General features: G+C 34.2%; 1 protein-coding gene across 1 annotated transcript in view; it reads right to left on the minus strand.

The window, feature by feature from the left end:
• The window catches only part of ARHGAP31 (Rho GTPase activating protein 31), a 99,477-nt gene that overhangs the window by 35,135 nt on the left and 48,959 nt on the right, over nt 1-15,383 (minus strand). The window contains exon 2 of the mRNA XM_039327333.1: nt 623-725. Within this exon, the coding sequence (XP_039183267.1) occupies nt 623-725 (103 nt within the window). The remainder of the gene's footprint in view (nt 1-622; nt 726-15,383) is intronic.

Here is a 15,383-nt window from a genome sequence, read left to right on the forward strand (position 1 = left end):
GGGGATATCAATATGGCATTCAGCTTGGAGAGCCACTTCTCCTCATTTGTAATATCTGACAGGAGTTAAACTATCCAAGTGCCATTAAATTAAGCAATATCGTTTTAGAAGTTTCCAGAAACCTGTATTTTCTGTGCTGTACTATTTCTCTGGCACATCATTGCTCCATATGGCCTCAGCTTCATTGACTAGTAAGAAGATATTAAAGGTATGACTCTTCCAACAAATTTTGGGTTAAATATGAACCCATTGTATTTTATCTGGATATCATTCTTTCCCTGACACTATTTTTCTTATTAGCCTTCTGTATTTTACTTTTTTTTTTGTTTTATTCCTCATAAGCTGTCCCAGATTCATTAGTGAAGTAAATAGTCTTAGAAATTAATGAAATAAACTAAACTACATTAAAATGTCTACCTACAGTTTAAATCACTTAGATCTTGTTGAAAACTACCATATAATGACACTCAAGATGTTACTGAATTTATTTTGTAGCTATCTTTTATATTCTAGTGTTATATTTTTAAATAAAAATCAAGGTTCAATCCACATATTTATATTTATAGCCCCCTCATAAAAAACAAAGTGCATAAGAGGCTTAACATGGATTAATTTATGTCACCTCAGTTTCTGAATATTGGATGTCACACCAGAAAGCCGATAGATTCCATCCACAATTCCATGAGTCTCAATGAACTCTGCGCAGTTCTTCAGTACTATAGGAACTACAAGAATGAGATAAAGAATTAAACATTGTTATTAATATTTGTTACTAAAATTTACTGATGATGAATAAAGAGTATACAGCAGTTGTGGAATTCAAATATGTGAACAACCAGTTGTCTGTGTGCATGCCACTTCCGGAAGTCCATTCTGGGCCTGGGCAAAAAAAAATAGCTACCAGTTCTTCCAAACTGGTATGAACTGGCTGAATACGAACTGGTATACAGTTATGGTGGAACTATTAATCAAAATAATTGCTAGATAAAAAGCAGAATAAACTCCCTTTTCTAAGCATTTGTATGGCAGTTAGAAACATGTACAGTATATGGTTATACTTTTATAAAATGGAACAATGTTTTTTTTTCTTGCCAGCTTATCTCTAGACAGAGGTCTGGGCAAAAATATGGAAATTTCCTTATTATTTATACACACACACACACACACACACACACACACACAATACAGAAATACATAAGAAGTGAAAAAAATGATCTAAATTTGGCAATACACCAAAATTTAAAAAAAAACTAATATGTGAAATAGCAACGAAATCTCATTCAATACAAACACCAAACATTTACACAAAGATAAAAATAAGGGATCAAAAGGGTAGCTCAGATTCAGAGAATGAGACCAATTTTAGAAAACCGTTTTTATGTGGACAAATGTGCATTCTGTCTCATTGCCTTCTTTCAGACTTTTTCTGAAATATAATATTTTCAGTTTCTATAGGACAGTATTTCTCAAATTTGCCAACTTTAAGAAGTGTGCACTTCCACTCTGAGAATTCTCTAGCCAGTCATGTCCATTATGGAGATCAAAGGCTTTTCTTTTAAAATGATGTTTTCCATTTTGTTTTCAATTTTAACTTCTGCCTGCCTACTTATCATACATAAGCAAAATTACAGGGATGCCACTTTATTATTATTCAGTAGCTTGTAGCTATAGTTACAGCCAAAATTAGGATAGTTGAAGTAACTTCAATGGAATCATTTTCATTATTATGTTAATCAACTTATACATTTCATTTCTATACAATACACCAGAGTTTCATAAGCAAACCAAGTTATCATATTTTAAATAACAAAGTGGCATCGTATTTGTAAAGAACATTAAAAAAACAATACTTCTATCATAATTTCTCACCATATTTGCCTATTTTTATTTTTAAAAGCCACCCAATTTGCAAGAAATAATTGCTCTGAGATTTCTGAAAGGTCTTATCTCTAGTTATCTCACATTTAGAAGAACAGATTTATTTTTACAAGAACAAGATAGTCTGTAGTCAAGTTTACAATTGTGGCCTCAAACACTTACACCATTCTTTTCAGTTTTATTCTATTTTATGATTTCAGACTATATGAAGGGTGATAATATGGTAAAATATATTTCTACTCATTTAACTAAATAAACAAATTGTCTTATACGAAAAACTCAGGTCTAGCTGAAGTATAAGATATACTTCAATGGATAAATATGATTGCTTAAATAATGATCTTATTATATTAAAATTTTATCAATTAATACAATTGTGCAAGTTTCTGTAAATTACAGTTTTCCAGAAAATGTATCATAGTTATAGATGTATTGATGATGTTTAATTCATACATGAATTCTCACATTAACAGATATTTACATTCATTTCCAGATTGCTCTGCCATTTTATTCCTATTATTAAAAAAACAGCAAAAATAAAATATTGACACTTTTAGCAACATTACTAGATTCTGACCTTGCATGTACATAAAGGTAATCTATGTTTTGTCTAATCTATATAATATTTGCAAAATATACATGCTGGTTCAGTACAAAAAAACTAAGCCATAGTTTAACTTCCATTTGGGAATAAAACACAAATAGCTGCATTTATATAATACATTATTCTCTACAACAAGGTTTTTAAACCACAATGGCTATTTTCATAAGATATGCTACAAACAAGAAAACCACATTTTAATTAAGTGTATATGCATATCCTGCTATTAAGCTATGATCTATAAACACTGTAATTCTCTTAGCATGCTAAACTAAAACCGAACAAGCTGCCCTCTGGCTTAATGATATATGCGAACCCACTCTGCATCTTGCATGAAAGATCTATTATCATGGAGATTTATGTGTAAAACCATACAGATAGCCTCTCACAAACAAGGCCCATGTTGTGATGCAGCCCTGCAAATATGTCTTAAAATATGATTTTGTGTGAAAAGTTTTTGTATCCACACAGTTTATCCCACGTAATTTATAACATGTGGCTAAAAAGGATATTTTTTCACATCTCTAATATGCTAAATGAACTATACCACACATGTAAATCCATTCAGACATCTTGATTTGTTGGTAAACCGTAATTCATAGGCATCTATACATAAAAATAACTAAAACCTGGAACTTGGGAATTTCTGGCATATGTCAAGGTGCAAGTACATATCATGGCATCACCACTCAGATTTCATTATTTTGACATACTGTAATCTCAGTTTACTGTGGAATTATGTCTAGATTCTTAAAATAAGATATGATCTTCCTGTTTCTGGCTTGAATGAACAATGGTGGCTGCTTAATTTTGGAGAAGATAAGATAGTTACAGATTAAGAGTTTAGAAACCTCATTAAACATGCTCCATACAATGACAGGATATGTCTGCTCTCCATAAAATCATTATCAGTATAATGTAGCTCCTAAGAAAGCAAAATACTTCAAATTTTGAAATTTGCAAATCATCATTTTTAGGAACTTTTTAATGGTGAACTGCTTAACAATGGGAAAACGAATTACATCTAATAGTGAAAACATATTCTCATATGCAAATACAAGAAGAAAGATATGTAAAAATTGCCTGGGTTTTCTAGAATAAAATTAAATCAGCAGAAAATCTTATTCTGTTTACTCTTGTCCTATTTTCTTCCAAACTGGCCAGAAATACTTTTGTTTTTCTGGTTCAAACATCAAACTGCTAAGCCTTTTTTTTTCTCCTTGTCTTACTTCAGTCGTTTGATTGGTAATGAAATCTGGCATGCAACACCACGATAGTGAGCTCCTCCCCTTTTTTATGCAGACTATTTCCTGCTGTTCTCCCATCCTGAACTCTTCTACATCAGAATAACTGCTTCTTATGACTAAAGTATGAATTTTGTGATGTCAGGAAACATTCACCGGACACTCATTTCACTTATGATCAAAAATTATAAGCCTTGACCTCAAGTTCCAAGAATTAAAGGGCTATGCATCAATTTCCTGCAAAGCCAAACTTCTCAATGAATTGACTATGAAAGCAGAGGACAAAAATGTTCTTTTTCAGTAACATCAAAATCCAGAAGTAGTTTAGCTCTCTGACTCAGTACTAGCAGGAGCTGGGCTTAAAATGGTAATCATAGCACACTAAGTACTGAGATAATTTTCTCCTAAATTGTCTGCAGCAGTTCTTAGTGGAAAAGAACCACAACATTAATCTAATTCAGAGAGACAGGGAGAGAAGAAACTCTTATATATATTACACTTTCGCAGTAACTGTCTTTGTTTCCAACAACATGTACAAATGAACTAGTTTTCCATTCTTCATGGGGCAGTAGACAGAACTTTTTTTAAAAAAAGGAAAGCTGTTATATATGAGGAAAAGAGGGGCATGGCTGAATTTCCCACTTCCTACTTATGTCTATAATTGAAACCATACTGGATGCTTAGAAGTTGGAAGAGGGAATTGTGTCACAAAGTTTCTGCTAGCTTTGCCAGGAAGGGAAAAGATCCTCGTTTTACAACCTGAATAGAAACCAGATGAGGAATAAAGAGAGCATATAGGCCCCTAATATTACTTGGGTGAAAAACAACTCACAGTGAACATATTAAGACAATAAAGCTTTTTTTTTTTAAACTACAGCTTAAAAAATCCCTTAAAGTGGTAGCATGTCAAGGAAATGTTAGCCAATTGTATATATCTTTTTTAAAAGCTATATTTTCTGCAGAATTTCCTGGTCACTTTCTGCTCTACTCAATGTTTTGGAGTTATCATTTGGCCTACCTTCAAATTTTCCAAGCATTTGGGTTTTCACATTATCTGCTCACTTAACCATTATCTTTATAAGTGGTGCTTCAAGTAGGCAGTCTAGTTTTACTTTACCTAGTTCTTCTATGGTTCAAGATAACCTTAGATGTTACAAGCAGGAAAACCATGACCTTCAAAGCATGCACCTTTATTGTCAGGGCCATTTGCCTCAGGGCTTTTTTTTTTTTTTTGTCATAGAACGCCCAGAACGGAGTTCCGGCACCTTTTTTGGATGGAACCTTATATGGTAGGCAAGTTGGGTTGTATGACATGTGTGAGTTCCAGCACCTTTTTTTTTTTTTTACAAAAAAAGCATTGATTTGCTTAAAGTCAGAAATAACTGATCCTGGAGTAGCATAGGATAAATATTATGATGCTCTCAACTTTATTATTAATTATTTTATAATGATTCTGACCACTGAATGTACATTTTGCATAGGAGCTATACACTAGGTTAGAGGTCCCCAACCTCCTGGCAGTGGACTGCTACTGGGCTGCAGCCCGTTGAGAATAGCAGCAGATGAGTGTACGAAGCTTCATTTATGCATATGCGGGATTTAGATTGTGCACATGAAACCATTCCCCTCACCCAGTGGTGGGATTCAAATATGTGAACAACCAGTTCTCTGTGTGGATGCTGCTTCAGGAAGTCCATTCTGGGCCTGGGCAAAAAAAATTAGCTACCGGTTCTGCCGAAGTGGTGCGAACCAGCTGAATCCCCCACCACTGAGTATATCTGTTTTTGACCTGGCTCAAAAACAATAACTGTGAGAGGGAACTTGGAATCCTAGTGGATGATCACTTGAATATGAGCCAGCAACATGCAGCAGCAGCCAAAAAGCTAATACAATCCTGGGTTGTATAAACAGAGGCATGCGAAGTATTAGTACTGTTTTATAAGATCCTAGCAAGACCACACCTGGAATACTGCAACCAATTTTGGTCACCGTTCTACAAAAACTTTTTGAAAGTTTGGAAATATTCAGAGAAGAACAACTAAGATGATCAAAGGCCCGGAGAGTAAAACATATGAGAACAGCTGCAGGGCTTGGGTTTGGCTAGTCTAAAGAAAAGAAGAAATAGAGGTGACATGATAGCAGCATTTCAGTATTTGAGGGGCTGCCACAAAGAAGAGGGGGTCAAACTATTCTGCAAAGCACCAGAGGGCAAGACAAGAAACAATGGTTGGAAATTGATCAAAGAGAGAAGCAACCTGCAATTAAGGAGAAACTTCCTAACAGTGAAGACAATTAACCAGTGGAACAGCTTGCCTTCAGAAATCGTGGACGCTCCATCACTGGAGGTTTTTAAGAAGAGACTAGACAGTCACTTATCTAAAATGGTATAGGTTCTCCTGCTTGAGCAGGGGGATGGACTAGAAGACCTCCAAGGTCCCTTCCAGCTCTATTCTATTCTTTTTTTAATTGACAAATGGACTATACTTTTCTCCATCATTTATTTTAGCTTAAGCACAAATGCCATTTTAAGAAATCTTACAGATGTTCCTTTTTTCTAATAACATTAATTGTGGAAACTTATCATTAATAATCCTTAATAGATGTCGCTATTAAAAAGTGGACTTATCCTTTTTCCCCTTAAACAGACCCATGCTCAGAAGATAAAACTTGTCAAAAGAGAACAGCGTGAACAGATGTCTACCCTTCAATGTGTATTTTAAAAAAGGCTTTTAATTCTCATAGCTATCAATTCAACACTTTTCATCATTTAATTTATAGAGGAGAAAACCAGTATCCTACTACACTCCTGTGCCAATGCTTACATTTGGGTCCTGGAAGTCTGAGACACCTGTGTGTTTGAACAGGATGATAGCAAACCAACATCAAACAGGTCTTAAAATGAATAGCCCCTTTTAAACTTCCATGACCCATTCTAATTTGACTGATGTAGGTTTCTCTCTGAACTTTGAACAGGCCATTAGCAATGTTAGAATCATGTAATGGAGACTATAGCTGTAATCATCCTATTTTTTCATTTTGTCACAGTATCAGATAGTTCAGCAATTTGTCCCAATGATTAGTATAATGACTTGCAAAGCTGACTAAAAGCTTAAGTCTATTTCAGTTATATGAAGCAACATACAAAGACGGCTATACAGGCATGCCAGACCTCAAAGTGGAACTAAAATTCCAGGACTTTAATGTCTGAAAAAGTCTCCAGGAAAAGCTATAAATGGAAATCACAAATAAATGGAAGTGGGTCGAAAGGGAACACTTTAAGCATAAGAATTAATTCACTAAGGGAGAAATTGAACTGATCTATAGTATTTTGTGAAATTAGTAACTGAAGAACTAAGGAGAAACTTCCTGACAGTTAGAACAATTAATCAGTGGAACAACCTGCCTCCAGAAGTGGTGAATGCTCCTACATTGGAAGTTTTTAAGAGACTGGACAGCCATTTGTCCGGAATGGTATAGGGTTTCCTGCCTGAGCAGGGAGTTGGACTCGATGACCTCCAAGGTCCCTTCCAACTTTATTATTATTATTATTATTATTATTATTATTATTATTGTTATTGTTATTATTATTATTATTATTATTATTATTATTATTATTATTATTATTAAGTTGGGAGGCATTCTATAAGTTAATAGGAAATGCACCAAATTCCACCACTATAATTAGAATGAAAAAGGAACAGAAGTGGCAGAAGCAATAACACAAAGAAAAAATAACAATACCTTCATTTATAAAAAAAAAAAAACCACCAAATCTGGGCAGAACTTCAATCTGTCCAATGATTGTGAAAAATAAAATAATGGGTAATTTCATCCCCCGTTTTTGTCATCATTTGACTATTTAAATCACAATAACTGGTAGATGACTGTTGAAATAAATCCAGTAAATGCACTGCATATAATAAAAAATTAAGAGGTAATGAATATTCTTTTGGAGACTCAGCCATAGTGCCAGTCATCAATGACAAAATGGTTAAGAATCCATCATTGCTTAAACACTTCAAAAAGAAAATTCACACCACCAAATAAGGGAATATTAGTATTTATCTATAACACAGTCTTTATTCTGTTACTTAACTACTCTTATTATAACATGGTTTTTCAAATACTGAACCTAAGTCTGCCTGTTTGAGGAAATGAAATAAAACAATTAAAACTCAGAGAAATGCAGTGGTAAGTGATATTTTTATAAAAAGAGAAATAAACATAGGAATCAGTAATTATCCTGTTCCACAAAAAATAAAGATATAAATAGGTTTAGAATGATACACAGTCTTCCCAGGTTTACTTTCTCCTTTTAAAAGTTTTTTTTTTGGGGGGGGGGGTCTTGCATTTGATTACAGTTTCATCCACTAGACCTCACATCAATTAAGATAATTTAGAAACTTCCTGAACCAGAGAAACTGCAGTTGGTGATAAAGTTCCATATTCTTTTGCTTACAAACCTTCCAATACCAATTAAATGACAAAATAAGTCCTAGATATTCTTTCACTGCAGATCCTTAATGGGAGACCAATTCAATTTAGCTTCTATTAAACTTGTCAGACGTCTTTTATTTCAAGGGTTGTTTCTTATAGAAAGGATTTGCTTATAATATAGTGTCTTGACTGGACAGTACATGCATATACTTCTACCCAAATTTGAACTGTTGTAGCTACTCATGCAGAAGTAGCCAGAACTAGGTTTATAAAATGAGACCCTTTGTGTGTATCATCTGCAATTGCTTAAATGAATCTTCCATCAACAATATCAGATAAAATATATTCTCTGAGCTTATTTCAATGTTTTTATTAGTTTGGTTTCCTATGTTTTCTATGATTCCAAAAATTTTACATTGTATTCCAGGTTGACCTTATTAGTATATTAATGTGAATTATTGTTGAATTAAATCAGTCTAAACAAGATAGGCAACACACAAATCAATAAAAAAACAAAGTTATTATTTTCTTTTATGCATTGTCCTGTGATTCCATCTGGGAAAAACCCTGGTAGATATGAAATTTTAAATTACAAATACAGAAATAACATAGAAAAGTCATATTTTAGTTTTTGCAATCTTGGAGTTCTGTAGGCAAATTTCACTTTTTGCAAATGGAAAAGCAACCATGATAAAACAAAGGGGAAAATATGGAAAATTCTCTATAAAATAAACATATGTAAGTATTTATATAAAGGTATTTATAAGGAATTTTTCCATACCTCGGTGCAATTTGTTTTGAGTATACATGCTTATGCTTTCATTACACATGGTCTTGGATAAAATAGTTTGGTTTATCATGCTTCATTCATACTGGATTGTTTTATGGTGTATTTCAGATATAGTTGGTTCAGAATTCCCAAGTTATGGGACAGATCATAAGAAGTTTGTCCTGTTCTTCCCTCCAACACAGCCTCTTTTAATTCAGGGTTGGGCAATGATCAAAAGATGAAGGGGTAATGCAGTTCAGCTTCCAAATCTTCTGGAGGATTACAGAAAGTCAAATCATTTATGTGCAGGATATGAAGAGATGAACAAGAGATTTGTAGAAGATAAAATACTCGTATTCCTATCCTTAAGCATTCATTCAAAGCCAAAAAATCAGTTAATGAACTGTTTGTTGTGGGTAGACCACTCATTCCTATTCCTATCCTTAAAACCCTTTTGAAAAACCAAAACTTTAGTTGCCATAAAAGTAGAAAGATGAATTAAAACAATAAAGGTGAATAGAGTTTTGCACTTTTGAGGAAAGCAGTAGTTCTTATTTCCAACACAGTTTTAACATTTAAATATATCAATTTAGATACCTTTGCACTAATGCTTTAGGTCAGAAGTCCTCAAATCTTTCAGCTTATTGACTCACTCATGAAGTTTTAGACTGTTCATCAACCTCCATTTATTATATGAAAACAATTTAATAAATACTTTATAGTACTATAAATAACAACAATGTCAACAAGAACAATGAATAGTCCCATGGACCCTTGGAAGTCAATATTGATGCCTTTTGAGGAACCTTGCTTTAAATAGAAAAATCTGAACATTTTCTTTGACTTCTAACAACAAAAAGTCAGGTGTCTGATATATTGACCCATAAATTCAGCTCTCTCCAGCTGCAATCCCTAGCTGCTGCCACCACCCCACAACATTTTTTTTTACTCTGATTTATTCTCTGTTTTGTTTTCCATTTGGCAAATCAGAGGCTCAAACCTAGCTTAAGGAAAAACAAAGTATTCTTTTTGCTCCACTATCTCTGGTCCATGTCATACCAGGTAGCATTTATCATTTCCTCTCTTCTACACACACCAGTACATATTCCCTTCCTGTATACTAGCTTTAAATTACTAGCCAAATTGTTTCACAGGGTTTTCCTCTTGAGAGTCACAGTAGCTGAACAGTACAGAACTTCCTGTTGATGTCAGGCCTTACTTCCTCTTAAAGCAATGGAACTTCCTTTTAACATATCTAACCTTTTCCATGAAAACCATTTGCCTGCAACAGAAGCAGCGGCAGCAGTAAAATAAGACAAATGATTATTGTGATGACGATGATGACAATGACGATGGTGATGGTGATGATGATAATGGGCATGGCAGGGCAGGATATATTTGCTTTGTTTTTCCTTGCACATAATAAGTTTCACTCAGAATCAGTTTTCCTATGACTAGAGAAAGAATAAAGATAATACATCTATTAAAAGCTCATTTCTCTTTAGAATAATTACCTTAATTCAAATGTTATTTTAGCATGTTACTAGATTTATATGTTTTAATTTATAAAGTGAAGTTTAAGAGGGTTGGCTTGACTATCAATTCTGCGATTTTACCAAGTATGGACATTTGTTCAAAAAGCAATGTAAATATTATCATGCATTAGTGTTTGATTTGCAGCTGGTATTCATATTCCTGTTGCAAAGCTGCAAAATAAATAGGCATTATTTAGCTTTAGCAATGATTTTCAGTCAGAAAGGAGTACTTTTATTTCTATTCTCTTCTGTTAGAAGAGATTTAGGATGTATTTGTTAATGCCAAAATATTGTTGCTAGTATTCAGTACCATTTATTATACAATCCCATAATATAAGTGGATACTTTGTAACTGGCTATGAAGTATTTGTTAGAGAACACACGTACAACATGAAGAAGTGATTCTCATTTAGAGCAGGCCATAGAAACAGAAAGGTTTATTCTGGAAAAAAATCAGCCTACCTACCATTTGAAAATGACATCTTTGAAGAATGAACAATGTGTGATTCTCACAATAATGACTGATGAGCCAATGATAGCCCAAACAAATATGATTTTTTTGGTAGATGAAATAATGAAATATTTCAGGAGAAAAATAGGTATAGGTTTTCAGGAGGCATAAGATAAGTGCTACTCCAGACTGGCCTAGCTTTATTGGACTGGTCAAGTCTTGTTATAAAAGTGTCTGGGGCTGTAAACCTTTGAACATATCATTTAGAACAGGGGTGTCAAACTCGCAATGTCACGTGACGTGTTGCGACGTATTGTGACTTTTTTTTCCATTGCCAGCAATGGGGTGGGTGCGGTTTCGGCATGATGCATCCTGCCCGCAGGCCTGCAATTTGACACCCTTGACTTAGAACATGTATTGTTCCTGACAGCTCATCTGCCTTGATTCTTCTGGCATTAATAGCTTCCTTCCTTCCTTCCTTCCTTCCTTCCTTCCTTCCTTCCTTCCTTCCTTCCTTCCTTCCTTCCTCCCTCCCTCCCTCCCTCCCTTCCTTCCTTCCTTCCTTCCTTCCTTCCTTCCTTCCTTCCTTCCTTCCTTCCTTCCTTCCTTCTCTCCACTCCACTCCCTAAGATGCTAAACAACAACACTGAAACAAAAAAAAAAAAATCAGAAATTTCATTCCCTCAGGAGTAATGGATCCTGGCATCCTGTAAGTCAGGCCATTTGAGGTACTTCATTAAGAAAGTTTTTCCAAAGTATCAAACAGAGATGAGAGTTTTAGTAGTATATAGATGAAATAATGCTTCATGCAGCATATATCTAAATGTAATCAGCATAAAGGGTGTCTGAAAACAATTGGTATAACACAAGGCTCTCAAGCAGGTAAGTCTAACCATGAAGTCCAAATGACTATTGCCTATCTCAGACTGAAGGAACTGAAAGTATGCAATTACTTATGATAGGACTACTACTCGTTTTCTTAACCAAAGTGGACAACCAAATCAATCATACAGTTCAGTTCAGACTAAATTGGAATAGACAATCAAGATGTTGAATAATACATCACTCTTTACACTAACTGAATTAGAAATGATTCTGTGAACTTCTAAGGCTGAAAAGCCACAACTATTTGATAAAACTACAAGAGTTTCCATTGTTATTTTCAGTATTATGTCCAATATACTGTATTTCTTTTACTTTTTTAAATAGATGGGAAGGGAAACTTGTTTTTAATATAAAATTGGATATCATTTAAATTACACCAACATTTCTAACTCAATAATTATGCTAAATGGAAATAGTAATGAGTTTTAAAACATATTTTTACCCCAAACATAAAATTTAATAATCTAAAAATTCACAAACTTTTTCTTTTGGACAAAAATATACATACATACTCTCACAGATAAATGAAGACACTTAAATGGCATGCAGCAGGCAGATTGGAACAATTTGATCATGAACCATATTTTATTCTATTGTGCCCAATTAGGCACAAAGGAATGGGAAATGTATGACTACTACTTTCAGGGATTACCAGCGATGCTTGACATCACAACATGTAATTTTGCTCTTGCCTCTCAGTTGATTCAACTTTGCCAGCTGGAAGACCTACAGATCTGATTGAAAATAGCCTGATCTTGCAGAGTAAAGATAATAAATGCATTTAGGGAAGTAAAAATATGGGTGTGCTACTTATCCAAATATATGTTACCAGAAGGCCACCATCTTGGGACAGACTGATTATCTGCAGAGATAATCTTGCTCGGTTTAATGTTTTAGTATGCATCAGGTTTTACTTATTCTACTGGATTTATGGTCAAAGACTGTAACATTTTTATGAGAATATAGATTTAATTATAAAAAAGAAGTCTTCAATTTATGTTAGAAAGTATTAATTGGTGTTACCTAGCTTGTTGTGAGTGACTCTGAAGGTAGGAATCTTTCAGTTGCATGTTACACTCCAGAGAATGGTTGTAATGAAAGAACTAAGAAGGAATTTTGAGGAAAAAACTTCAACATTCTGAAAATGATCCAGGAGAAAAAAATACACTTTGGGACACTCAAGAATGAATGAGAAGGGTGGCTGGTATGTATCTGCTTAGAATAAGAACCAATCTGGATATTTTTTAAAAGCATAAGTTCATAAGTACAGCCAACAAATGAATGAACATAGATTTGAAAGCATGATTTGAGTTTTTTATTGGGAAAGATTGAAAGAATAATATAAAGTGTACAAGGGTGATCAGAGGTTCTGACTGTTGGGAGATAGTGTTTTGCCATTGACAAGAGTAAATCTTGAAAGAAAAAATGGATATGGAAGAAAATGAAAAAAGCGAAAGAAATTAGGGTACGAGTGGAATAATTGGAGGTAGAGAAATTATGAGTATGAAAATATATCAAATTTATCTCCCGTAGAAGAAAAGGAAAAACCATGTGTATATTCTTCAGAACAGTATGAAAAGATTTACTTTATAATATGCCATAAAGGATTATGCTATTTAAGCAATATAAAAAAGGATGGTTGGAAAATAAACTGAAAGATGCTATGAATCAGGGGAGAAGCATATAACAGCATGTCTGCTGGAAAAATGAGCCTGAAAATAAAGATATTGCATGATGTGCATATAGAGAAAAAAATAATTATAAAGAATGTAATATAAGAGACTGTGCTATGGTTAAAAACTGGACAAATCATGCCCCATTGTCTCATCATTTCAGAAATATCTTTGTCTAAACAGAGAAACAAAATTATCACAAATGGGCAAAAAAAAAAAGCAGCTTCCCCATTGAGTTTCCTTATGGGAGAATGGCAGAGAGCATTGGAAATTTCCTTCCTTCCTTCCTTCCTTCCTTCCTTCCTTCCTTCCTTCCTTCCTTCCTTCCTTCCTTCCTTCCTTCCTTCCTCTTTTTCTTCCAGTCCTCCTTTCTTCCCTGTTCCTTCTTTCTTTTCTTCCTTATCCCTCCTTCCTACACTCTTTTCCTTCCTCCCTCTCTTTCTTTCCTTCCTTTCTCTGTCATTCTTTCATTATCCTTCAGTGTCCTTCAGCCTCAGTTAAGACCAAGGCTTATTCTTTCATGTAATACAGAACTGGTAAGAGCATTGCATACAAAACTGAAAGAGAAGGCCTAGTTCACACATCAGGTAAACTTGTATGATAGCTTGTCTGAAACACCATTATTATGTTTTGTAATATAATGGTATATGATTTCATGTGTTGCATGGATTCAACCAATTATGGTTTATTAAATTGTACAGTGTGCAAATCCTTTTAGCTTTTCATTATAATATGACTATAGATACCTATATCTTTATTTAGATAACTGTTTGTGAATGAGGAAGAAAGGAAAGAGAGAGAGAGAGAGAGAGAGAGAGAGAGAGGGAGAGAGAGAGAGAGAGAGAGAGAGAGAGAGAGAGAGAGAGAGAGAGAGAGATTTCAAATAAGCTTTTTTTATATCAAAGAAACTCTTCAAATAAAACTAAGTAAAGCGAATTTCTACACAGCTTAAAATGCTTTGCTTGCTTTCTCTTCATCTTAACCTGGTGATAACTAGAGTAAACAAAGTTTATTCCACTCAGCATAGTTAAAGCCTAGATAATAGTTACTCCCTCAAGGACCCCTGAGATCCACTTATGTCAACAAATCTAAGAGAAAGGGAACATTGACTTAATCTGCAGGTCTCTTGAAATATATTTGAGAGCCAGCAGAAACTAAGAAAGCATTCTATTATAATAATGCTGTGGATGCATGCATAGAACGTCCTCTCGGTGTTTCTTTGCATACTCAAAATCGGGGAAAAACAAAAGAAAAATATATATGAATAACTTGACAACTTTCAGATGTAACATTTGTATTCTTGAATGTATTTGTAACATTTTATATTAAATAATGAACCACCTAGAAAATTCTGCTATAAAAGCCAGCAGGGTGACTTTGGCTCAATCATTTACTGCCAACCCATCTCATAGGGCTGTGGTTATGAGGAAAATAGGAAGGAGGAGATTAGGTATGTACACTCCCTTAAGGTGACCAAAAATAAAAAGGCAGAATGAATCAAATAAATAAATAAATGCAATATTTCACAATACTGTACATACTCAGCAGGTAGTCCTTAATGGAACTCTGTCTACATGGAAGGAAGTGTGCAATAGGGAACCTCAAGATTCTGTCTTGGGCCCAATACTCCTCAATATCTTCATAAATAAGCTAGATGAGGGGATATAAGGGGAAGTCATTAAATTTGCAGATGGCACAAAGCTGCGGGAATTAGTTAATACTTTGGAAGGTAAGCTCAAGATCCAGAAGAATCTTGACAGACTTGAATATGAGTCCCAGGATGCAGTTCAGTGGTGAAAAATGTGAGGTCCTGCATTTAGTCAGGGAAAGCTAAATGCATAGGTATAGAATAGGTAATACCTGGCTCAACAGTATTAACTATGAGAGGGATCTAGGTGTTCTTTTTTTAT

This window comes from Crotalus tigris, unplaced genomic scaffold (assembly GCF_016545835.1).
Source record: "Crotalus tigris isolate CLP2741 ecotype Arizona unplaced genomic scaffold, ASM1654583v1 scf7180000024359.8030256, whole genome shotgun sequence".
Classification (NCBI taxonomy): domain Eukaryota; kingdom Metazoa; phylum Chordata; class Lepidosauria; order Squamata; family Viperidae; genus Crotalus; species Crotalus tigris.